This window comes from Schistosoma haematobium, chromosome 4 (assembly GCF_000699445.3).
Source record: "Schistosoma haematobium chromosome 4, whole genome shotgun sequence".
NCBI classification, from domain to species: domain Eukaryota; kingdom Metazoa; phylum Platyhelminthes; class Trematoda; order Strigeidida; family Schistosomatidae; genus Schistosoma; species Schistosoma haematobium.
Window position 1 is genome coordinate 36,934,296 of NC_067199.1, and position 25,564 is coordinate 36,959,859.

A 25,564-nucleotide genomic window follows, 5' to 3' on the forward strand; every position below is an offset into this window, starting at 1 on the left:
AGTGCCTCCAATCACTTAACCTTTACCCATTAGAGTATAGACGTCTTAGAGGTGACCTTCTGATGGCCTACAGTATCCTTAACACTTCTGGACATCCTCTCAAACACCTACTTAAGCTTTGTTCCAACACTAACCTAAGGGGTAACACCCAAAAACCGTAGACACAACTTCTACTCCTTAAGAGTTGTCAAACGCTGGAATTCGCTGCCGGCCGAGCTAGTCCAAGAGACTTCCCAGGAGTCCTTTAAGAGTCAACTTGATCTATTCTTAAGGACTAAGGGTAGTATCTCACTACGATCGACCGATTTCTTTTTCCTCTTTCATTGTTAACATACCTAGGTTCCTGCCTGGAGGATTTGGTTATCTCCAGGTACTAGACACGGAAGCCTGTTAAGCGAAAGCTTCTTCTATTCCGTCCACAACCATTTGAACTATTTGAAGTCAAGGTCATTTCTGGCGTTGTCCAAGGTTGTTGGTTGGTTTTAGTTCAACTGTCGTAATATGTATTAAAATAGTATTCCTTGTGTCTTCATAAACGAACGTACATACATAAACCTGTATCTATATAAGTCGAGGTAAGGACGGACCGTTAGGGGAGATTTAAGCTCGTAATGAAAATGACTTTCCCAAGCGAAAAAGGGGAACTTTTGTGGAACGTGGGAAAATGTCTAAGAGAACTCAGTGTTAATATAAACAAGATACGTCTAAGTGTCTTCGTTCTTCCTCATTAATGGGTAAATGATGAGTATTTAATCCTTAATTTCCCCATTGAGGTGAAATATATCGAAATTAAAATTTTTACCTGCTTCAGGATGTATGCTTTTCTCAAAAGTTCACATCGTATTGTTTACTTTACGGCAGTATAAACAATTGGAGTAGTTGATTTTGCGCATAGTGTAACACACTTGTATACTGTACATTTAGGAAGTCTGCATTTAATTCTCCAGGTCAACCAAATTATATGCACACTCGACAATGATCAAAGCAGTGGTTTAAATGATAATAATTTAATAACAATTTTTACATGAATGGCCGTAAGTAGTATTTATATCGGGAGGATAGTGTAGTGTAAACATCTTAACAGAATAGTTGTCTTCAACTGTGATTAAGAAGTTAGTGCGAGGTTTACGTACATATATGAAGAAAGCCTATTAGCTCAAACGAAATACTCGTGCATATCAGCGTTTACTTGCTACATCTAGTTGGCCTCAACTTACTCGATGCAAGTTGGAAGTTTAGTATGGGTTTAAAGAACATATGTGTGACCAAAAAATATTTACATTGAGGGTGATTCGAAGATTTGACTCCTTGAGTTAACTCATATATTATTAATTACTCATAGGTGGACTGAAAGGGAAAATGGCGACATTCCTTGGGAGAGTTTGGTGTGTATGAACGAGAAATTCTCCAAGATGTCTGCTTTTTTGTTTGACATGGTTGGCAGGAGACTTACTGCCTAGATATAAAAGTTTCAAGCTACTGATCTATCAGAGCTATCTGTCAAACTGAAACCAGTTAATCAATTCCAACCATTCAGTCACTTTTTGTGTGGCATACACTTCCTTAGGATTGATTAGTTTCTAAAAGTAGTTGTTACTCAGTCCCCCTAAATTTCGACACAGGTAAATTATCCGTCTTTTATACGAATATTCATCAAGATTAGAACGAATAGTCTGACAGAAATTGGGCGCCGAGAATAGAGAAGTCATTATATGTGAAAATGATATTTAAAATAATCCAGACGAGTTAGCTGGATGAAACGTTGGAATTACTTAAATTTCAATCGCTGAGATTATTTCAAATATAATTTTAACATATTCACCTTTCAATTTGCTTATTTATGAATATGGGTGATTTTCCTAATTGCCTGATCATTTGTTTCATGCGATTCATAACAGTTAACAATCATGATTTTGTAGGGTATAAAACAATATATTTCTAGCCAGCAACAATGTTAATGGGTTCAGATGAGAAATAAAATCAAAATAGCAAGTGGCATTTTTGATTCGATGGGTCTAAAGCAAAAATCCCACATGTTAAGGGGTTGGTTATGATAATTTGCTATTCTAGTGTTTGCTTTGGTTTTTCTATGTAAATGCTTTTTACGTTAAAGTTGTTCTTGAAGGATAAACCTGAAAGGAAAAATTATGCAGTCATTGTTTTGATTCTAATTACTATTGAAATTTACTTTTATAGTATTATCATTATTGTTATTATTATCTTTTTTCTAATTGTATTTTACCATACTCGTAGTAATTTACGTTTCCGGATCTAACCTAAGGTGATTTCATGTCAAATGTCCAATCGTATTTACTCTGCGTTGTATTCCAAAATAGCAAATTCACAAAATTCTTCAGAGGATTCTGCTTTGTTACCTGGACCATTACTCAGTTTTTTGAAGTCGAATAATACAGATGGATCACAGAACTCTACTAAGGAATCTATAACTCCCACTGAAATCGAGGCACAAGGTCGTCTTACGTCTTGGTTTTATCAAGCTGATGCTGATCCTTTAATGCTTAAAGGCATGTCTCGACAGCAGCGTCTTATGGGGTTTTTCTTATGTCTTCTTTCAGCATCGTTATGTCTTTGTTTGGCGATGCTTTTCTTGCCAGTTATTGCAACACCTTTTGGTATGCGTAAATACGTACTGTTGCATACACTTGGTAGTATTTTATTAATTGGGAGTTTTTCATTTCTTTGGGGCCCATGGAATCACATTAGAAGCTTATTTAGCACTGAGCGCCTGTTTTTTACTTTAAGTTATTTAGTCAGCTTACTTGGTGGCTTATATGCTGTGGTTGTGTGGCAGAGTGCCGTATTTTCAGCTTTGGCCTTGATCTCCCAAATTTGTTTAGTTGTATGGCAAATTATTACCACCATACCTGGAGGTAAAATTGGCTTGAGCGCTTTCTTGCGTGGTAGTTTGTGGACAGTAAAAGGGATTTCTAAAGGTCTACCTGTTTAGTTATTTTTGCGTTACATGTTGCTCCCTGTAAAAAAGGACTGAGATATTTTTCTGACATTCTGTCGAGGTGAATTATGCTAGCCTCATCACTAGATTTTATTGATTTTCTAAAGACGGTTTGAATAATAATTTATTTATATGCAATATCATACTCGCTTTGTTCAGATAAAACAGAAGGGTAAATTTGTAAGAAAGTAAACCGTTGGTTCGGATTTTTCTTGATGAATCTGTTACGGATAGGTAGTTGAATAATCTATATATCAACCGACTGTAATACTAATCGTTATCGTTTGTTGAGTAGTGTTAACTATCCAGAACCTTCGCTGGGAAATTTGTCCAGTAACTGTTAAGACACGTGACAGCCAAAGACCTGACATCCTTTATACTGTATCTTATGGCGTGTAAGCATGATCTACTGGTAAGCGATGATCTCGTTTTTCCCGACGAATCCCGAATACTGATGAACGGCGTCTGTCAGATTGAATGTATATATTTGTTCATAAGAGTTTTGTTTCACTTGTTGAAGTTCGTCGTAGGATATTTGGGATATTTAGATAGTCAAAGTGTAAATAGTTTGATTAAGATGGAGTGGTGTACACGTGATTCAATATTACAGTGTTTAACTGTCACAAATATGTGTACCTCTATCAGGGAAACTTGTAAACCTTCGGAATGCTGCAGAATTTAATAAAAGGGGAAAACATTAAAACAAATCGCTTTTAATAACATCATTGCCCTCGAGTCCAGCGTCGCTTATCTCACAGTACTTAATTTTACCGATCTGAGCGAGATTTCCACTTAATAGTTCACATATAGTTTTCAAAAACTGGCTACAGAACAAACCAAAATGCAGTAAAATCTGGACAACCATTCAGTGGTGTTTTTCATCTAATAAATATCATATTTGAATAGCCAATAGTCGGTGAAACTCTGATCAACATAAGTCTGGGTAAACAGTTTTTAAAGGTATCATGGGTAAATTTTAATATATGGAAAACAGATAATTAAGTTTGTTAACTGTACAACGCGTAGTATTCCTCTTTGTTGTTAACAAAGCAAAAACCTCAGTAGAGTCCTAATCTTAAATTACTTGGAAATTCCAAAGACTGACCCAATGGAAATGCCACTAAAATCAATTTTAGGAACTTTCAGTCCTTCATTACCATACAACTTTCAAATAGAGAAACTAAGAATTATAAAGCAGTTCAGATGGTGGACTTTCAAGTGCGGCATTCATATTAAATGGTTTAAGATTATGACATTTAATGTTAGTTAATGCCGACTTTTTCATTGAACTTGTTCATAATATAATATATAGGTAGGATATCCACGACTTAGAGGCTTCGATGGGAATAATAGTGTACCATATATGGGTTTATATATTAAACACTTAGTCTCACGCTTGTGTATGGGGAATATTGGGTTTGTGATCAAAGAACTTAACTCTTAGGAATCCATGAGCTCATCGCTTCATTGTTTGTAGCCGGGTAGTGTGGTGAGCTCTCATATCAAAAGCTTTGTTCAAAGCTGAGTACGTAAGGCTGTGATTAGAAAATTAGTTACTTTTGTTATCGTTCGCTTTTTGAGCACTTCATTGATGTAAAATTGTGAAATGTGTTGTTACGCTTCAACAATAAGCAAATGGATTAGCTTTACTCAGATGCGAATAGCCAGACCAAAAATTATGCAAAACAGCCTATTGACAGTTTATAAAAATGTGTCGAGATATGCTTTTTAGTTTCATTTCACTGACAAAAAAACTAGGTTAGGAAATTTGCTTAAAAAGTCCAGAAGGTATACCCTAGTGGTTTTCTTAAATATATCCCAGTGAATAATGCCTCTGATGAGGGGCTAAGTTGGCGAAACTCATCTGAAGATTATAGTTCCGTTTCATAGTATGTGTTACAGAGCTTATCATGAATAATCAATCATAAATAAAAATGAAAAGATTTTGAGCTATATAATTTTTAAAGGAAATGACATTAACGATATCATGGGCAAATGCTTAACACCAAGGTGTAGTAGTTAACTATGAATTGCTTGAGTTTTATTCATTCAGACAACTTACGCATGTTCCCTCTCATGGAGGAGCATAGGTCTCGCACTAGCATTCAGCATCGGACTCTCAGTTGCTATTGGTCCTTGTGTCTGCTTCCGATTCCCGTCTCAATTTGTCCTTTGGCCTTCCTCTTTTCTGTTTACTTTCAAGATTCCAAGTTGGCGCTTGCTTCGTGATGCAGTTTAATGATTTCCATATTGTATATTCTATCTACTCCCAACATCTTCCTAATCTCTTCACCCGGAAGCTGATTTGTTCTCTACCACAGTAGGCTATTACTGATGGTATCAGGTCAACGGACATTGAGTATTTTGTGTGGACAATTGTTTATAAACACTTGTACCTTTTTGATGATGGCTGTAGTAGTTCTCCAAGTTTTAGCTCCATACAGTAAGACTGTCTTGACGTTCGTATTGAAGACTGTTTCTTTGATGTTAGTTGACAGTTGTTTTGAGTTCCATATATTCAACTGTAAGAATGCTGTTCTTGCTTTACCAATCTTCGTCTTTACGTCTGCATTAGATCCTCCTTGTTCATCGATGATGCTGTCCAGGCATGTGAAAGATTCAACATCTTCTAGAGCTTCTCTATCGAGTGTGGTTGGGTTGGTGTTCTCTGTGTTGTGTTTGAGGATATTGATTTTTCCCTTGTGTATGTTGAGTCCTACTGGTGTAAAGGTTTCTGCCACATTGACTGTCTTCACCTGCATTCGTTCGTGTGTGAAATAGAAAGGTCAGATCATCTGTGAAGTTCCATATATTCTAGTTGATTCCGAGCTGTCCATTGTATTCCTTGTTTCCCCTCCGATGTCGAGGTCTTCATAATCCAGTCAGTCACTAGAATAAAGAGAAATGGAGAGTAAACAGCCTTGTCTGACTGCGATCCCTACTTGGAATGTATTTGTCAGCTGCCCGCCATGCACGCCTTTGCACTGTAGTCCGTCGTATGAATTCCGTATAATATTGACGATTTCAGGTACACTATAGTATTGAGGTTTCCATAATATTCTGCTTTCCACACTGTCAAACTTTCTCACAGTCAAGGATGCTGATGTTTAGTGACGAGTCGTGCTCCATTGATTTCTCAAAAACGATGCGTAATGGTGCAATTTGGTCTGTGTACGACCGATCTTTACGGAATTTAACCTGATTATCTGGAAGTTGGGCGTATATAGAGTTTTTCGTCCGGTTTACCAACGCTCTGTTGAAAACTTTTCCTAGTACCGATAATAGTGTGATTCCTCTCTAGTTGTTTCATTTACTCAGATATTTCTTTGGTACCTTGATGAGGTGTCCCTCTTCCAATCTGTCGGCATTTGTTCCTCCTCCCAAATCTTCCTGGATAAAACGTGGAGCATGTTTTCATTTAATTCTATGTCTGACTTCAGTGCTTCAGCTGGTAAATTATCAGGTCCTGTTGCTTTTCCGCTCTTGATTTGTCTGATGGTCATCCTGACTTTTTCGACCGTTGATGTAGTGACACCTAGAGGGAGGTCTGTAGGCGCTGCTTCGGTGTCCGGTGGATTCGATGGAGCTGGTCTATTCAAGATTTCCTCTGTCCTTGAATTTCAGTGATTGGCTTGCCTTTGTACTTGACCGGTCTCTCTGGTTTACTATATCTCCCCACCAGTTTCTTCCCCGTGTCATATAGTTGTCTCATATTTCCTCTTGCACCTTTTCACACTGTCGTTGCTAGGTCTTCGACATATTTCTGCTTGTCAGATCTAATGCTCCTTTTCACTTGCTTTTTTGCTTCAGTGTATTCAGCTTGTACCTTGACTTTCTCTGTTCTTATTCAACTGTTGTTAATAGTTGTCTTGTCCTTTCTTTCTTTAATCTTGTTCAGGATTTCAATGGAGATCCGTCCCTTATGATGGTGCTTTTTGCTGCCCAGAACCTCCTGAAACTTTGAAGTTAGTGATTCTTTGATCCCTTTCCAGTTGTCCTCCATAGTAGTTTCTTCTTCTTTGAGTAGGTTTTGTAAGGCCTGTAACCTGTTGTTGAGAGCTGTTCTGAATTCGTTGAATTTGTCAGTATCTCGAAGGAAGGCTCTATTGAACCTTTGTGATGGTATTTACCCAGTTGTCCAGTGCTTCTTTAGCTTCAGTTTCATCTTGGCAACCACCAGGTGGTGATCCGAAGCTATTTCAGCTCCTGTCCTGGTTCTCACGTCTTCCATTGCCCTTCCGAATGTTTTACTGACATAAATATGATCTATCTGGTTCTCCGTGGTTTGGTCCGGTGAGATCCATGTAGCTTTGTGTATGCGTTTGTGTGGGAATATTGTGCTACCTATAACTATTTTGTTGAATGCACATAGATTTGCAAAACTCTCACCATTTTCGTTTCTTTCTCCAAGTCCATGCCATCCCATGATTTTTTCATATCCAGTGTCGTCCATCCCGACTTTGGTGTTTAGGTCCCCCATCAGGATGGTCAGTTTTTCCTGGGTACTTCGCTATGATTGATTGGGGTCCCTTATAGAATTGATCTTTAATGTCGTCATTGTTATCATTGGTGAGTGCATAACATTGAATAACATTCATCGTGATTCCCATCTTTGTTTCGAAGGATGCTTTGATGATCCTGGGTTCATGAGATTTCCACTCAATGAGTACATTTCATGCTTCTTTGGACAGCATCTGAATAACAGTATGTGCAGAGCATTTTCTTCGTAAATAGAGTAAAGCAGGATCTCTCCTGAATCTACTTTTTTCTGTCCAGCTTTGGTTCAGTGGGTTCCGCTGATTTCGAGAACCGCCAATTTTTATCTCCTCATTTCCTTTGTTATTTGACTAGTTCTTCTGGTCTCCCACTTTGTCCGGAAATTCCATGTACCTATAATAATTGTTGCTCTGGTTGTTAGAAGGGGCGTTGGCCTCGTGACTTCCGAAGAATCTCGGCTTTCATCGCGTGACGTCATAATTCTTCCTTCAACTCGAAGGGCAGAGTTTAAATGGACTAATTTGTTTAATCTGGTTGGTCGTTTTTTAGCAAGGTCTTTTCTACGGGACCGGGTTGCCGACTTTATTCCCAACCCTCCTCATTTACCCGGGCTTAGGACCCGCAGTAACTATAGAAGAGCTACAGGTGGAAATTGTTTAGGCGATAATTTATGGATGGCTTTTGGGGTATAATAAAGCAGCCCTGAGAAACTTCGACCACTAACCAGGGTCACAATAGGGCCATAAATTAGTTTTGGGAACTAGGGTCTTGAGTTATGTTTATGGTTTTCATCAGAAACTTGTATCTGTGATAATGTTAAAATGCTGTTTAGCCATATGCGTTAGTGAATTTCATGCAAAAATCTAAGAGACATCCTCTTAAGTTTGATTGGTTCGCCTGTAAATCATAGTTCCGCCTGGATAAACATAAAAGTCTACTGAGAGAAAAAATGGTGCTGAGATACTTCCCAAGGGCCGTTCTTTGAGATTGAATAATCAGTCTAAACTGATCACAATTTCCATTTATTCCTGATAGGAAATATAGTTGTGTTAATAGTCTTGAAGTGATTAACGAAAACTTATACTGTCAACTTTATCGTATTTATGAAGAACAAAATATTACACAGTTTTTCCCATCGATAGATTTGAATCGAATAACAAGGACGAGAGTAGCACGATAATGTGGGTTTATTCATTTTATTTCAACAGTACGGTTTCCTATTATCTGCTCAGTGGTGGATATTGATTTTATAAAATCATTCAACACTATCAATAAGCAGACGACATAAGACATTGCGTTTTACTCAAAGCATCGCTACCAAAACATCTGAACTTAATTTATGTACTCAAGAGTATACTATTTCTAGTCTTGTAATATTCTTGTGACCTCACTCTCTGGCAATTAGTTGCGCGACAGCTCATTTCGCATTTGGAATCACAAGTTCATTTTTGTAGTCCCTTCTTATGTCTGAGATCTGCTAATTTTAATCTTAAAGCCAATCCTTTTTCTATAGTTGGCATTATATGGCACTTAACATTATTTTTTTCAGTAACATACTTTCATCCGCTTTTAAAACCTGATAATTTAATTCAATTTAAGATGGTTTGGATTATCCGGTTGTAGATTTTTTGACTGAAATCTCATCAATCTTGGGTGGCATATTAGGTTGAATTAATTCATCTGCTACGTCCATTCTGTTTGCTCTTAATTTTCATGTAAATTTACCTGCATCTTTACTCGCACAAAAATAATGTGTTCTCATAGATTAGTGAGGCCATACGGTACTTTAAGAACTATGTTTTAGAGGTAACATTGCCTTATCGTTAAATTATTCAACGCTGGACCAAAACAAGGAATTTATTATTGTGTATGTTTGATAAATGCGTTTAATTAGTTAGTCAATAATAACGTGGTCAGTTTGTGATAGATTAAGATAGTTGGTAAACTTGTGTAATCTAGTCATACGTTTTGTCTTCAATGATCTATTGGATTGAAAGATACACTAGCTAAGTAAGCTATAATTGGTAGAACTCATGCAGAATTTCATTGGTGCGTTTCTGTTCTATATAAGTAAATCAATTGTTGTCATCAACATAATCTCTAATACGAAATGTTTTCCTGTAGGGTACTCATTATAGCTTCGTTTGTGATCTTCCTCTTAGGAACAGGTAAGAAATAATGTTAGTATTTTTGAGTTTGGTCATATTTTTATTATTATGATTAGTGTACATAGTATTAAATATATTGGTACTTTATAATATTACGCTTCTGAGTCAACATCATATACGGAGTCTTCTCTAACTTATTGGATCTTGTCTTTTCGGTATTCAAATGATATTTCACGCTTACATTAAAGATGTAGCGCATAGGTTTTACAAATAAGTGGAATTTTCAAGATCAGGTTGATGACAGAAAATTTGTACAAGAAAATCAAGATGATAGAACATTCATACACTGTTAAAATCAATGAGAACAGGTCGTTTTATGTGTTCCATGCAACACCGAGACGTTTTAAACCATAAACAACATATCTAATTGATTGATTCAGAAAAACTGTCTGGCAACAAAACCTATTGACTTGATGAGAAAACACCAATATCAAAATGTCAATATAATCTCAATGATATCATCATCATAATCACCATTCATTTTTGTACTCGATTTTTTCATTTGGGTTCAATGAAGATAACGTTTAAACAAGTTGAAACAATGATAATTCTATTGTAAACCAATCTCTGACGATAATTTAACCGTTAGATATCTTTTCGTATGTAAGAAAGAATTAACAATTTAACGTAGGGAAAAGATATTGAAAAAAATCTAAATTATCCCACATAAAGTGGTATGCTTTAAGTTGGTTCGGTAATGTTATACATTGGCTTTTTTCACAGTCGCCATATCATAAACAAAAACAGTTCTTGAGTTTATAGGTGTCATTACTAAAGTTTGATTTGGTAATTTCAAGTGAATTGAGCATTGGCTAGATTGTTATTAATAAGAAGATAATATATTTTGTAATATCATAATGAGTAGAAAAATTAAGTTTTTTGAATTTTCTGATGTTTCGTAACTCAGTGCAAGTCACTTCTTCAGTGAATAAATAAAAATAATAAAAAAGTGGCTTACATTGAGTTATGAAACGTCAGAAATACAATTTTTTTACTCATTGGGATATAACAACAAAAATATATTGAAAGGGTTTTTGTGGGTATTATAGTAATTTCAATGGTTGAGATCATAAGTCAATTGAAGCTAGACCACCATGGAAAACCTGAAAGCACTGGGCGACCGTTTCGTCCTGGTATGGGACTCCTCACCAGTGCGCATCCATGATCCCCCACACGCGAAATTCGAACCCAGGACCTATCGGTCTCGCGCGCGAGCGCTTAACCACCAGACCACTGAGCCGCCATCCAACGGTGTTAATGTCTAACTTCAACCAATCCACGAAATTGCACAACAAATCCATCAGTATATTCAGTGAGTTACTATCTCACAACAGACCCGGTTGAACTCCAGGTTTTTCATGATGGTCTAGCTTCAATTGATTCGTGATCTCAACCATTTAAAAAATATATTTATTATTAACTCTTTACCTAATGCTCAACTGATTTGAAACTACTATTGTAAATTACTTGATTAACCCATCGGATTATTTTCATTTTTGATATAACTCGATGAAACAAGTCATTGATTTGTAAATAAAGAATTTTGAAATTCCAATGACATAATTCTTCGCTTTATGATAGTTAACTGTAGTATAATTGACCGTAAGTGCTTCATAAATATTTGTTTTTATTATATATGAGCTATGATTCTCACAAAATAATTAAAGAAAACATGAAATGGTAACTTCTTAGGTTTAAGTGAACGACAAAATTATTTATTTATTTGAACATATAAATATTAGTATAAGGGGGCAACAGATATATATGTACTATACAAAACAATGAGAATGGGAAGAGGAAAAGAATGTAAGGTGCGTATAAGGAAAAAAAGAACAATAACGACTACAGATTAGTGTATGGTAGTGTAGTATTATTAATAATAATAGCAATAATCATAAGTGAGGGAATCGGAAAGATACAAAGAGAATTCTTTCAGTTAAGGAAGTTACAACCACTTTTTATGAAGAAAGCAAAAGCAGGTTACAAAAGGGTCGCCACTGGCTTCTATTCTGAGCGATATCTGATAACGTCTCTAGCCACTGTGTTACACCATCTCTCGGACCCAAGCCAGGGAGTCGTGAAGGACCAACAGAAGCTAGCCGTTTGCAGCTTTCTTTCATACCACCAAACCATGTCATACTCTGACCACAACTCCACTTTTTCAAACCAGTCGCAGCGTCGTCAAATAATGCACGACGTGGAATTCTCTGGGACGACATTAATAGAACATGTCCAAGCCACAGAAGTCTTATATAAACTAGTTTTGTTTTTGCAATAAAAATAAATATTTTGATGAAAATTTTTTTTGTTTTACAGAACTAAGTGAGTACTGTTTACTTAAATTTCTTTAAAAGTACTATGTAGTTTGTTTCCCTGTAGTTCGATCCCATATACAAAGTTTACATATGATTAGAAGGGGTTTTGTGGAGATTTTATTAATGTCACTAGTTGAAATCATGAGTCAATTAAAGCTAGACCACCATGATTTCAACTATTGAAATTACTAAAATCTCCACAAAACCCCTTCTGATAATAATCATCTGCTCACTAATGACTGACTTCAAGATGCATTTCCTGGAGTTGTAGTGAGAAGCCGTTACCAGTGGAGTTCAACTAGGTCTGTTGTGAGATATCAGCTCACTGAAGACAATGGTGTACGGTGGCGCAATTTCGTAGATCAGTTGAAGTTAGACATCAACACCGTTGGATGCCGAGTCAGTGGTTTAATGGTTAAGCGCTCGCGCGCGAGACTGATAGGTCCTGGGTTCGAATTTCGCGGGGGGAGCGGTATCGTGGATGCGCACTTCTGAGTAGTGCCATACTAGGACGAAATGGCCGTCCAGTGCTTCCAGGTATTCCATGTTGATCTAGCCTCAATTGACTCATGTTTATACATGGATTTTTTTCTTTTATAAATTACCAACAGAAACTTGAAACCATTCATTTCCATTTTTGTTTAAAATCAAGGCATTAAAAGTTCTCTTTTCCGAAAAAGAGAGAGATTATAATGTAGTAAATTTTAATGGAATTATTATCATACAAAAATATGAAGGTTTAACTTATAAAAAAAAATAATTTCTTAGATTCATATTAGACAAGAAATAAACATCTTATAGTGTTTTCCATTAGAGAAAATATGTAAATACTGACCTTCGATTCCCCTTAGAGAATCCTATTACAGTTCCTTTTATTTCATGTTATAGTTCACTATTATGTAAACGAAATATGTTTTTTTTTATACCAATTTTACTATTGGTTCTTTTCAAATTTCCAATTATAAACTTTTATGAAGACAATATTGAGGCAATTCGCACAGAATGCACATTTGCTAATATAAGACTGATCAATTTCAGTCCTAAATAACAATGAGAAGATACATGTAAATTATATCAAGTTAAATTTTATGAAGATTATAACAATTAAGAATTCAATATCTGTAGTGAACTATACAATATCGTAAAATAGTTATAATGGTTTTTACGACTGTTGAATAAATTAAGATTATGTTTTATCATTTTATTTCTATTCTTAATTGAACGAAAAATTGACATTTGTAACCGGTCATATTTCAGAATTTCTTAATTATAATGGTTACAAAAATGAAGATTATATGATCGATTTAGACATAATGTAGACCTCAAGGATTGATAAATGGATAAATGACATTTTCCTCAAGTATCTATTTATAGTTGTTAGTATAGCTGTGTATGCTATTTCTGTTGACAGATATAAGTAGTATGTAACATCAGTCGGAAGTGGAATGCATGCCTGCAGAAGATTGAAAAGATTCAGTTGAAGGAAACAGAACGGGAAACAGGAGGAAGATGTAATAACGATGGAATGGAAAGAATCATGAAGTATGTAACGGAGAACTGATGAAAGATGTACAAATGATGTATTTAATGTATGATCTTGACATTTTATGAAAAAACTGTGTAGTTGGTTGTCCCCACCAATTCTTCGTTCACTACAGTATTACTTTAGTTCGATACACGAAAGAATTTCACTATAGTTTATTTTATTCTATATCATATTATACCGTATTTTAAATTAATTCATACTTTGCAGTTGAGTGTGAGTTACTCAAATTTTGTCAAAATAATTTTTCTGGTTTTTTGCGGAAATTCTTATTTTTTTAAAAAAGTAATTTCATGTTGATAATAGTTGGCTGTTCATCACGGTTAAGTTTCTAAACCTTTTTTTTTAAAAAAACGTACATTTTATAGTTGAATCCATGAGTCAATGAAAGTTAGACCACCATGGAAAACCTGGAAGCACCTGACGGCCGTTTCGTCGTAGTATGGGACTCCCCAACAGTACCCATTCACGAACCTGTTCGCGGGATTTGAACCCAGGACCTATCAGTCTCGCGCGCGAACGCTTAGCCTCTAGACCACTGAGCCGGCTGATATCCAACGGTCTTTATGTCTAACTGTAACCAGTCCACGAAATTGCGGTCAAGCGTTCGCTTGCGAGACCGATGGGTCCTGGGTTCGAATCCCGCGAGCGGGATCGTGGATGCGTACTGCTGAGGAGTCCCATGCCAGGACAAAACGGTTGTCCAGTGCTTCCAGATTTCTCATGGTGGTCTAGCCTTCATTGACTCATAAGTTCAACTATTAAATTAATAAAATCTCCACAAAATCCCCTTCTGAAAACTTACATTTTGTTTTTGAAATGATAAATTCCTCAGGCACTCGGCGTAAGCGATTTTCGAAGTTCTATTTTTCTTTGATCACTGATATTTTCGCTACTCTGCATATAAATATAATTGCATGAATAATTTCTATCATTATAATCATATTGGTGACATACGATCGCTAAACGATTGTATATGTCTGGTGGTGCAATGAAATATCTAAGATATATTATAAACAGATTACATTAAATAATGGAGTTATTGCTTTTGCTTACTTTACAGAATGGAGTAAGACTTTAGAATTAATCCATTTTTCTATTAGTTGTTTGAATTTTCCCATTGATGTTTAGAACTCAAATTGATAAGTCTCTTATTGGTATATGTTCATCTTGTGCGGATTACCTCGATATTGCCACAAGCTAGTGGCTATTTAGACTCAGTAGCTAAGTGGATAATGCAATGCCGTTTGAAGCGAGCGGTACAGGTTTCGAGTCCCGTAGTGAACACCAACTCTGGGATGCGGGTACATCCAGCTGACGAGTCCTGAAAAGGACGAGACGCGTGTCTTGGATTCTACTGCTACCCACCATCCATCTCTGCTTAGAAACTTCAGAAATGTTTGTACATCTTTCAAGTTGAGAACTTGTCTACCATGCATAAAGAATATCAAATACTCATATTCTAGTTTTCAGAGTTAATATGTTTTGTTCAACAAGAGACATAGCTACTTTGAAATATTAAGTTCCTAATAACTAGTTAGATTTTCTTGATATGCTTCCTCACTTCAAAATTTACATATTTACGAGAGTTGAAATAATGCTAAACTTGATATTCTTCATGTATGTATTCTACACTACTGAATTAGAAGATACATTTGATTCATATAAATGATTTTTTCGAATTTCTATTTGAATAACCGTTATTCATAGAAATCAAGGGATTTCATGTTTCAGAGGACTCAGTTATCATAACAACAATGACTTATAAAAATACTATCTCTTTATAGTACAAAAAGTTAGCTACAAGTTTGTGATTATATATGTCTCGGTGATGAAAAGTAAATTAAGGCGGTAAATACGGATTATCATCATTGTATATATAAAAAGTTTATTGATTGTGGTGAACTATTCATTACACATGTAATAAAGTGTATCTTGTATGTGTTTGTAGCATTCATTTGTTATTAATTAAATAATAGAGGAGTGTATAGGGATTTGTGAAGATTGTTGAGTGTCTTAGTTTACATCAAGGACTGACCTTAGTTAAACAATCATTGGAAAGCAAAAAGCACTAGAAAAATATTCTGTACTTGTATTCGCAACCCCATTATGGTCAGTCCATGCTGCAAACTATGAAATCCAACGTTCCTTACAAACTCCCTGTATTAATTATAATCATATGATCATTAGTGACTGATTCCGAGCATCGAATTACGGAATTCTGTTGAGAAAGCGTGACCAGTGGAGTTTTACTATGTCAAGCGTGAGGCAGTCAATCATCAATAGCAGTGCAAAATAGTTGAGTGATATCCCGAATTAACTGAGGTTTTATATGCAAAATATTCGATGTCAGCTTAGTGATTTGAAGTTTAGGCACTCATCACGAGACTTAAAGACTTTTTTTCAATCCCAACTGTGTTTGTGTGCTACTGAGAAGTCTCATAGTGGGACAGAATATCTGTTCAACTCTTCCTGGCTTTCAGTGGTTTCTAACTAAGATCAGTCATCAATGCAGACTACAAAACGAAAATAAGTAGTTGATCACATAAGATCCAGTAGATAAAGTATCCATCTTGTTAATGCAAAGTTGTAATTCCTTCTGTTAAATTACTGAAACAAATAAGTCCAGTACAAAATTTGATAATGTAATCAACAGATTTATATTAATGTTTTAAAAAAATCGAAATGATAGACAAAATTAATACAACTATAAGCTTATATAATGTAGAGCGAGACTATCAGTCACCTTTGTTTTAGTTTTTAATGCTGTTCATAGAATAAGAATACATTTTATCTGCAGATCCAAGTTTACTTTATTTATTTAAACCAAATTGAATGTAGAAGTATAAAACATACTTTTGTCTACTACAGTTATCACTAAAATCTTTGATTGGATTGGATGTAAGTTTAGTATTTCAAAGAAAAGTTATTTGATTATTCAATAAAGAAGTTTTATCATGATCATTTTGTAAAGTTGATTCAACAATCAGTTAGAATTTCTTTTTAACTTAGAAAATGTAATTTAACTAAGATATAAGAAATTTAGAGAAATATCACTAATGCTTCAATCATGAATACTGGAATCTATTCTTACTAGAAGTAAATCTTGACGGAATGTTGAGTTGTATTAAAAAGAAAGAACAAGTCACCTATGCATATTTTAGTTATCTTACAGCGACAAAAACTGCTTAAGCATTCTAACGTTACCATGGTTCATGAAAGAATTAAATATGACGCGTTGAACCATGGACCACATATTCTGGATTTACTTACTTACGCCTGTTACTCCCGAAGGAGCATAGGCCGCCGACCAGCATTCTCCAACCCACTCTGTCCTGGGCCTTCATTTCTCGTTTCATCCAATTCTTGTTTATTTTTCTCATGTCTATCTCCATTTCCCGGCCTAATGTGTTCTTTAGTCTTCCCCTTCTCCTCCTTTGGCCTTGAGGATTCCATGTGAGGGCTTGTCTTGTGACGCAATTGGGTGCTTTCCTCAATCTGTGTCCTATCCACTTCCAGCGCTTCTTTCTAATTTCTTCCTCCGCTGGGATCTGGTTATGTTCTGGATTTACTGAGAAGTTATCATCTGATAAATTTTTATCTTAATTGACTCAAACATGAAAAGTAAAGGCATCTCATCTTAACGTTCCGTTATGTAATACGAAATAACTGTATGCTGTATACAGAGAATGAACGTTGATCAAGTTTAGGTAACTTAAAGTGGTTTCGCCGATTTTGGTTTAATTTGTAACTTGTATTCACAATATCGTAATCTCATTTGAGGCATCACTGGTAATCGAGGGGTAAAGGATATCTGTTTCGTCCTAGTGTGAAACTTTCACAGAAAATATGACTCCATCAGAGACTGGACCAGAATCTTCAGATATTGGGAAGAACGCTTAAGCATTAGAATCACTGGGTCGACATCCAGTATTACAAATTTAACTTCAATCAATCCGAGCTATAGCGAGACAACCATACATTCCCATCGATAACAACTGTTCCACTTCTGACATGTCTCCATCAATCACAATTTATCAACAGAACTTCAGAAACATTGAAATAAGTCACTAGTGAGCTAACTGTGGTAACTTGACATCGCATGCACTATGCTGAGATGTGAGATTGTCGACAGGAATCCCCAGACCAAGTTTTGATGCACTTGGTACTTATTATAAATGTATACCTGTAATTTTGAGGGAGCTGATGCTCCCCAGTGGATTCGACCCTACATTACCCATCTTAGCAGTCCTAAGTAACACGTTAACAATGAACTATTTCGGAGCTGATGCCAAGTCTTTTAGACTAGTGGCCACGTAGCAACCTAGTCAATAGAATTCTATTAGGACTACACAAGCACGACTTTAGACATTAAATGGTCGAATGTAGAATTATGAAACAAACTTTCATTTACTGCAGTTTTCAGTAGACTCTTTATTGGGAAAGAACGTAAGTTTAGTATTATTTGATCATTACATAAAGAAGTTTTATGATTATCATTACGTAAAGTCGATTCAACATTCAGTTAAAATTTCCTTTTAACTTAGAAAATGTAATTTAACTAAGATAAAGGAAGTTTGGTGAAATTTAAACACAATACATTTCCAAAATGAAAAGAAATTTTAAAAAGAAGCGGATTATATCATTACTGTTACACATGTGACACACAATTATAGCTGATTGATTTACTCATCGAACAAAGAACTGGATAATATCAGTAATGTTTCAAGCATGACTATATGAAGAAACCGCATGACTTTTTATGTCATTGATAGGAATCTATTCGTACTAGAAGTAAATCTTGATGGAATGTTGAGTTGTATCTAAAAAAAGAAACACGTCACCTATGCATATTTTAGTTATATCAACAACAACTGCTTAAGCATTCTAACGTTACCATGGTTCATGAAAGAATTAAAATTCTACACTCTTCTTATACATATCAATCAATGCTATTTACATAAATGGTAATAAATGAAATTAATGCTTGAAACAAGATCTTTAGTTCTATTTGAATGTAACAAGAGTGAAAATGAACTTTGCAATGAATCTATAAAAACATTACTGATTTCAATTGTGATAGACATACAGAGAAGAGGAAATGATAGTATTATCGATTAGGTGAAACACTGGATTATAAGAAGTGAAACTTATTCTAATTAACTATTCCTCTCCACTTTAAGCAACCGAACATAAGACACTCATAATACTAATGTTCTTTAGTCTCTGACAAAAATTACAAATGTTAGCACATTCATCTTTTATCTGATTTAGCTGAAAGAATACGTGGTCCCAAGGGTCCTGACGTTGATTTATCTGACTGTGAGTACTGAAGTATATATCTATTAATGATCTGGATTTTATTCTTATGTCTTATTTGAAATGATGATCATTCGGTAAAAGGCTCTGTTTATGTTAGTTCTCACAATCTTTTTTATTGATCGTAAATGATCACTTAAGATTTTGTTGATATTGTCCGAAAAGTTTGCTGTTGAGATTTTTTACTTTGAAATGAGTCAGACAAAAGTTTGGTAATAAAGCATTAAGAAATCAGTAGTAGCGTCATCACTTTATAATGTGATGCGGTAACTACTAAGCGTCATTCATGTACACATGAACTGTTTTATTTATTTTAATCAGTCATGTTTCTATTAGTCTGAAACATATATCTATAGACTGGTTTTCTACGACTGGTTTAAATACTGTAGCCATGTAGTTAATGGCTTAGAGTCCGATGGGCTTTGTTTACATCTAAGTTGAGAAAATAAATCGATCTATCAAGTTATCTAAGAAATTAAGTTCAGTGCACAATATGTTTTATAACCTTTAAATCAGCAAGAAAGCATTTCTGAAAACATAAGGATATTTGAGTCTGTTGACAAATACATGAATCGGAACTATTAATGTAGTCTATGCTGCTTTTGTTGACAGACATAAGTAGTACGTAACACCAATCGGAAGTAGAACGTTTGCCTGAAGAAGATTAGGAAGGTTTAATTGAAGAAAACAGAAAATGATTGTAATAACAACGGAATTGAAAGAATTATGAAGCATGTAAAGGAGAACTGAAGGAAGATGTGTAAATGATGTATTTGATGTATGATTTTGACATTTTGTGAAAACATTCTGTAACTTGGCATTGAATAGTGAATTGGTTGTCCCTACCAATTCTTCGTTCATATCAAAGAAAGCTGTCAATCTTAGTTCGTGATGTAATCTTCAATGTCGTGAATTTAATCGAAACCTTCGTTTGTAGCAAATTCAAATATAATTGATTGTTTTAATCCATCTGGATTTGGTAAGCATAAAAGAAACTTTTATTGGCTTTAGTTCTCGGCTTGTTTTTTGGTGGGAACGAGAGTAAGTTTATTTGCTGGTTGAAATATTCTCAAGTATTGAGCTCAATTCATGAATTTAGTCATTCTGCTAGTAATACTATCTTACATAATAATAATGCTAGGAATTTTTATGTCTTGAAACCATCTGACCAATATTATGTGCTAAGTCACCAACCAGAATACTGATTACACTCAGGTTTGTTTCGCGCACATTATTTACTCTACAGCTTACTATCTGTGACTTGCCTAATAACACGTCCGACCATCATGAGTGACCTTGAGTCGACAGCTAAGTCTCCTTCTATGCTGAACCTTGAATCCAGAAGTAGCAGCCAGACTCTACTATATTTATATTCCAATCAGACGTGGTTTATATACCGGCACACCGGACCACAATACATGATAAATTGAAAAATAACAATTATACATAAACAAACCAAAGGTGACCGTGAATAGGCAAGACTATGACTACTAGACTGCTTACAAATTAGGAACAGTAATTAAACATGACAGTAGTTAGTGTATCAATCAAGAGCTTATTATAATAGCGGGATGTATATACAATGTAGTCTAGTTACTCAGTAATTATACAACAAATTATAATTAGTAATTAATCGAAAGACCAATATCAACTACTATAATATTCGTTACTTTATAGTACTAATAAAGAGCGGATACTTGAGCAATTTATCTACTTCAAATTAGTTCGTATGACATGAAGTTAATCAACTTATTCTTCTTTTAAAAATGTACCATTGAGAAATGCAGTTCATGCTCTTCAAGCCCCATTCCTTTCTACAGACTTTCTGAGTTTAGTGATAATCTGAAACTATCTAGTTTTCTTATCTCGTACATAATCACATTAAAATATGCACATAACGTTCACTCAGTGTCAGCGATATTTTATTAACCGTTGTCGTCAAAAATAAACCTGAATAATGGGATTATTTTTTAAAATGAACACAATGGAGAGATCACATTTATTCCTTCTACTACTTTTGCTATAAGTCTTTAAAGTTATTACTTGAAACTAAGCAGTGATTACAGAGTAAACTCTACAAAGGACTAGATATATAAATACTTTCAGTATGACTTTCAGATGTTCCTTACAATATCACAATACTGAGCATTTCAGATAATCCATAAAGCAGTTAAAATGAACTAAAACAAATGTATACTCACTGCAACGAATGTTCAGTAACGATTACTTCAAATATGTATGACTGTGTTTGATATTCCTTTATATTCTAAGAAAACTGTGCAAAGGGAATACTAAATGTATCGACAGTGTTTAATCTCTAACATATATAAGTGTATATAAAACAATAAATTATATCAATTTTGTATTTCACTTAATTTGGAAGGAAAACATAATGGTAGAAGGAGCAGAGGCGGTGGTGGTGGCGGTGGTAATGGAGGCCGTAAGTTTAGACATTTAACAGAACTGATGAATCCATTTTTTTATATTCTACATATAAAATAAAAGGTGTACTGTGGAAATTGTCACTTATCAAGTTTCATAATATTCTTTTAATTGTTAGTTAATAATTGTTCAGAAATTTATGAATACCGATAGTTTTTCTATCTCAAAAATTATTTCCCACTGTAAAAACAACCACCAGTCATAATATTACAAGATTACAGATATTAGCATCTACCTTAAGTGTTTGAAATAATGGGCCAAATTTGCAAACAAGTTGATTGTTTTTGAAGTTTAGATATATAGTTTTTAACGACTAACCTTTTATGTGGATAACATGATCAGAATCCATTTCATTCCGAATTGAGATTTTCCATTACTTCACATTTGTTGATTTAGTTTGTACTTATAGCTGATAAATGAAATGGCACAAGTCCATGAAGTCACTGAAAAGTGGACTGAGCCATGTTGGTAGGTGTAGACTACCTATTTGAGGACCTCGAGATGATAACAAACGATGGTTAGAGACCCTGAATGTCATGGCTCAAAATCGTTTGCAATGGCGCAAGTGTATCCACTGTTTGTGCTCTCCCAAATTCTAATCTTCTGAATTCTTCATATCCCTTATTTTTCTTCCAAATTTATTTCACTGTATTGTACTCCTTGAATAACATCTTCAAACCCTAATCTTTCCGATTACTGCTTATACTCTTACTACCTCTACCACTACGGAATTTGAGTCGACAACTGCATCTCTGTGCTAATGTGGTATAGCAACTCGAACTGATGTACGTACGTACAAAGTTCTACGTTGTTACTGACTGACTGATAAATGAAATCAATTGAAACATACGAAGACAATCGTTTGAAAATAAGGTCATCAAAATGAATTGATTTAATAACTGTGGAATATTAAAAAATCCTAATTCTGGATGGAAGTAGGTGTTGATAACGTTATTCATACTGGTGGAATCTCTAACCAATTAGATTATCTATTTCAGAGAATTCAAGAACACAGAAAGTTAAAGTATGAATAGATTTTGAAGATATATGACCTTGACTAGTTGAATTCTGAGTATTTAGTAGATTTCAATAGAGATGCATATAAGGAAATAATACAATTTCTCTTTTCTCATATAACATAAATGAATGTTATCACAGAAAGGAAACAAAGGAATTAGGAAAAGAGTTCAGCATATTCATGAATATTACACTCTAGAACAAAAATATCCTTATTGCCATGATCAGTAAAAGCTAATTTGACATTTATCATAACTGATCTTATCATAACCACATTAAAGGAATAAGTGAAGTTTTATAATTGAAAGTTTCTTAGACTTAGTTTCCTTTATGAATTTGAATAAGACATAAGTAACATTTGAAAGAGAATAAAATGAATTCATTTGAAAGTTTGCATTAGTTGCTCATGATCTAATTCATATTAAAAAAAATGACACAAAAGCGTTTTAGTTTATACATGTATGTGTAAGGTCATTTGAGGATAAATCCAAAAAAAACCAAACAAGTAAAGCAGTAATTACCAAGGTTTCAAAAACTAATGAGATGGATTATTCAATAATTTTAAATATATTTGATAAGGTTGCATAAGCTCTATGTATTGGGTGAGTGGGAACTGTGCTTGGAAAGCTATCTTTAGAATAGATGGAATACTAATTAACCGATGGAATATTGTATAATAATAATTGTGATAATAAATAAAGAGTATATGATTAAAATATCAATTTATCATGAGGATGACTGATCAAAAGCTGTCTCTTTCTAAATTTATAAGTTTAATTTGAGCAGCATAGTCAAATATTTCCTAACATTTATTGATTTAAACACATAAACATTGGTACAAGGAGGCACCAAATATACATGCGCCATACAAATGGCTCGACTTGTGTGAGGGCTGGAATACTGCCCGGGTGCCCATACCGAAGCAGGTAGTTTCCTTAGGAGGCCACACCCGGAGTCTTTGACCTAGAAGTCTGATCCACAAGGCAGTGGAGCAACGTTAGGAGATGCGGCACCATGGTAGCCGGTGACCAACAGTTGGTTCATACGCCACTTGTTCCTTCAGGATTCTGGAGCCCATGTGCACCATTGGTTTGGAATCAGGGTTTTCTGACTCCCATAAGTGGATCCTCCGTGTCCACCAACTCGGTTAAAGCGCCGGACATTCGCTTTTTGTCCTCTTAATTTCGTAAACAACACTACGCCACGAGAAGGCGGTTAGTATAACTTCTTTGGTAGTGGCTGTATACGCGTGGTCATGTGGGAGTATTTGGGGGCAAGCTTTTTAACTGTCTTATTTTCAATTTATTTCTTTTGAGTTTCCGAATTACACATTCATTACATATCAACGAAGTATTTCCTTTTTGTTGTTTTAAATGTTTGTTTCAAGTTCTTAAGCTATTGTAAGTTCTAAGAACTGATAGATCACCTTCCAAAAAAAATATCAACTACCGTACTATAATTCTTGTTCAGATTTGACTTCTTTTAACCAAAAAGTAGATTATATTGTTTTTTAAAGGGAACGATGTGATATTTCCAATTTCTATTTTCAATTGCCCTATTTTGACTGTATAACACAAACTCCGTTTTAAAAACAAATTTAACACATCTATTACTGGAATAAGTTAAGGGTGTACATTTTCTTGTTAATCACTAGCTTTTATTGAATTGAATATACTTGCGTTCTAGACAATGATTTTACAAGTATCAAACTTTGGAATTGTTTACAGTTGCTTTAAGTCATAATTCTATGATTTTATTCAGAATTTTACATAGATATCAATTACAAGTTAAGTGCAAATCGTTGGAATAAACTTCCAAAGAGGTTTAATGCTTATGGAAAATGATTTAACAATGCGTCAATAGAATGAAGCATTTACAAAGGGATTTTACCAGTGAAAATGAAGGTTTTTTCAGTGATAGTTTTTGTGAACCTTTATAAAATCCTAGTTTACTTTTTATTTGATGATCACTATGAAAAAAAGGCTGAAGTTACCTCTCTTATTCATAGTATCCTAGTAATGTATAACATCCAATACTTTTAACCATTTTTTTCTGTTCATTCAGCTAATGAAAGCTGAAAATCAGAGTGTAATTTTTACTAAGGGGTTTCATTTCAACCTTTTGAATTGATAAATAATTCAGTGTCGCTTATCGCAACATGTAGTATGAAAATACAAATATATGAAGAGTATGACTTCAATTGAGTACTCTAATAAAAATTACGCTCTAATATGCAGCGACTACCTATTAAATAAAAGAAAAATTTTTTTTCGAAAATACTAAACATAACACACTGCTCAAATACTGAAAACGTGTTGGATTAACGTCAAAGGTAGATAGAAGGTAACACAAACTTACTAAAATACAAAACTTTAATAAGTTTCGAAATAATTTAGGACAAAGACAATCATTCCCTACATGAATTCATCTATAAATGACCGGAATAAATACAAAACACATTCACCATCCATTGTTATTCTATATTAGATTCCCTATTTTATTAATTATCATTTTCATATATTTGTATTCAATGAATTGTGTTTATTCTCTTTGTGATATTATTACCCATAGATTTGCTCCTTAACACAAGATAATACAATCAGAATTCAGTAGTATCATTTTGAATTAAAGTAGATCAGTATTTATTCTGAACTGAGAAGAAAAAGTTCATTTTATTCAATCAATAATCTGATCAAAATTTAAATGTTAATACATTTGTTGTTTGAGTCAATATGGCTTGTTTTGTTTTTAATGGGGGTTAACATAAATGGGGGCATAATTTCGCAGTGAACCAATCAGAATTAAGCGAAATTTAAAAAAAAGCAGGATCGTTATGATTTTACGTCCGGCTTTTATCATGTGATTTATCCATCAATCAAAATGCGACTTATAAAATCTTCGCACTATGACAAAACCAATGACGTTCAACCGGTATGAGCAGTCTAGTGTCCTTATTGATCCTATGTCCACCTAGCCCGTCCACTTGAGTCCAGAACACAAGCACCAGCTTCTGCAATATGAATCATTTATTTCAAACATACTCGGTTTATATATCAACCAGACAGACCTCAACGCACCATAAAATAGAAAATAACATTTGTACACAATAAAGCCAAAAAGTGGCTGTGAACGTGGGAGGCAGTAGTCAATAAACTGAACATAGCTTAAGAACCGTAAATTGTACAATAATAATATATAGGTTAAAATGAAGCTTATAATAGTAAGAATATAAATATACATAATCTAACTATTGAATTCCCCCAACTGCCCTGGTACTGCCGAGAATGGG

At 34.5% G+C, this 25,564-nt stretch overlaps 1 protein-coding gene across 1 annotated transcript; it reads left to right on the forward strand.

Moving 5' to 3' along the window:
* Positions 1-307: 307 nt before the first annotated feature.
* SFT2 (protein transport protein sft2) lies at positions 308-25,193 on the forward strand. The gene is made up of 8 exons (XM_051216321.1): positions 308-9,639; positions 11,221-11,241; positions 11,956-14,341; positions 14,561-16,398; positions 17,917-17,946; positions 18,772-18,819; positions 19,828-19,857; positions 21,200-25,193. Exon 1 carries the CDS (start codon positions 2,297-2,299, stop codon positions 2,966-2,968), a length of 672 nt encoding a protein of 223 aa, XP_051066898.1. The 5' UTR covers positions 308-2,296; the 3' UTR covers positions 2,969-9,639; positions 11,221-11,241; positions 11,956-14,341; positions 14,561-16,398; positions 17,917-17,946; positions 18,772-18,819; positions 19,828-19,857; positions 21,200-25,193.
* The last annotated feature ends 371 nt before the right edge of the window (positions 25,194-25,564 follow it).

Excerpts from the sequence above, each read along its gene's own strand:
- SFT2 (XM_051216321.1), top strand. The coding sequence starts at position 2,297 with ATGTCCAATCGTATTTACTCTGCGTTGTATTCCAAAATAGCAAATTCA.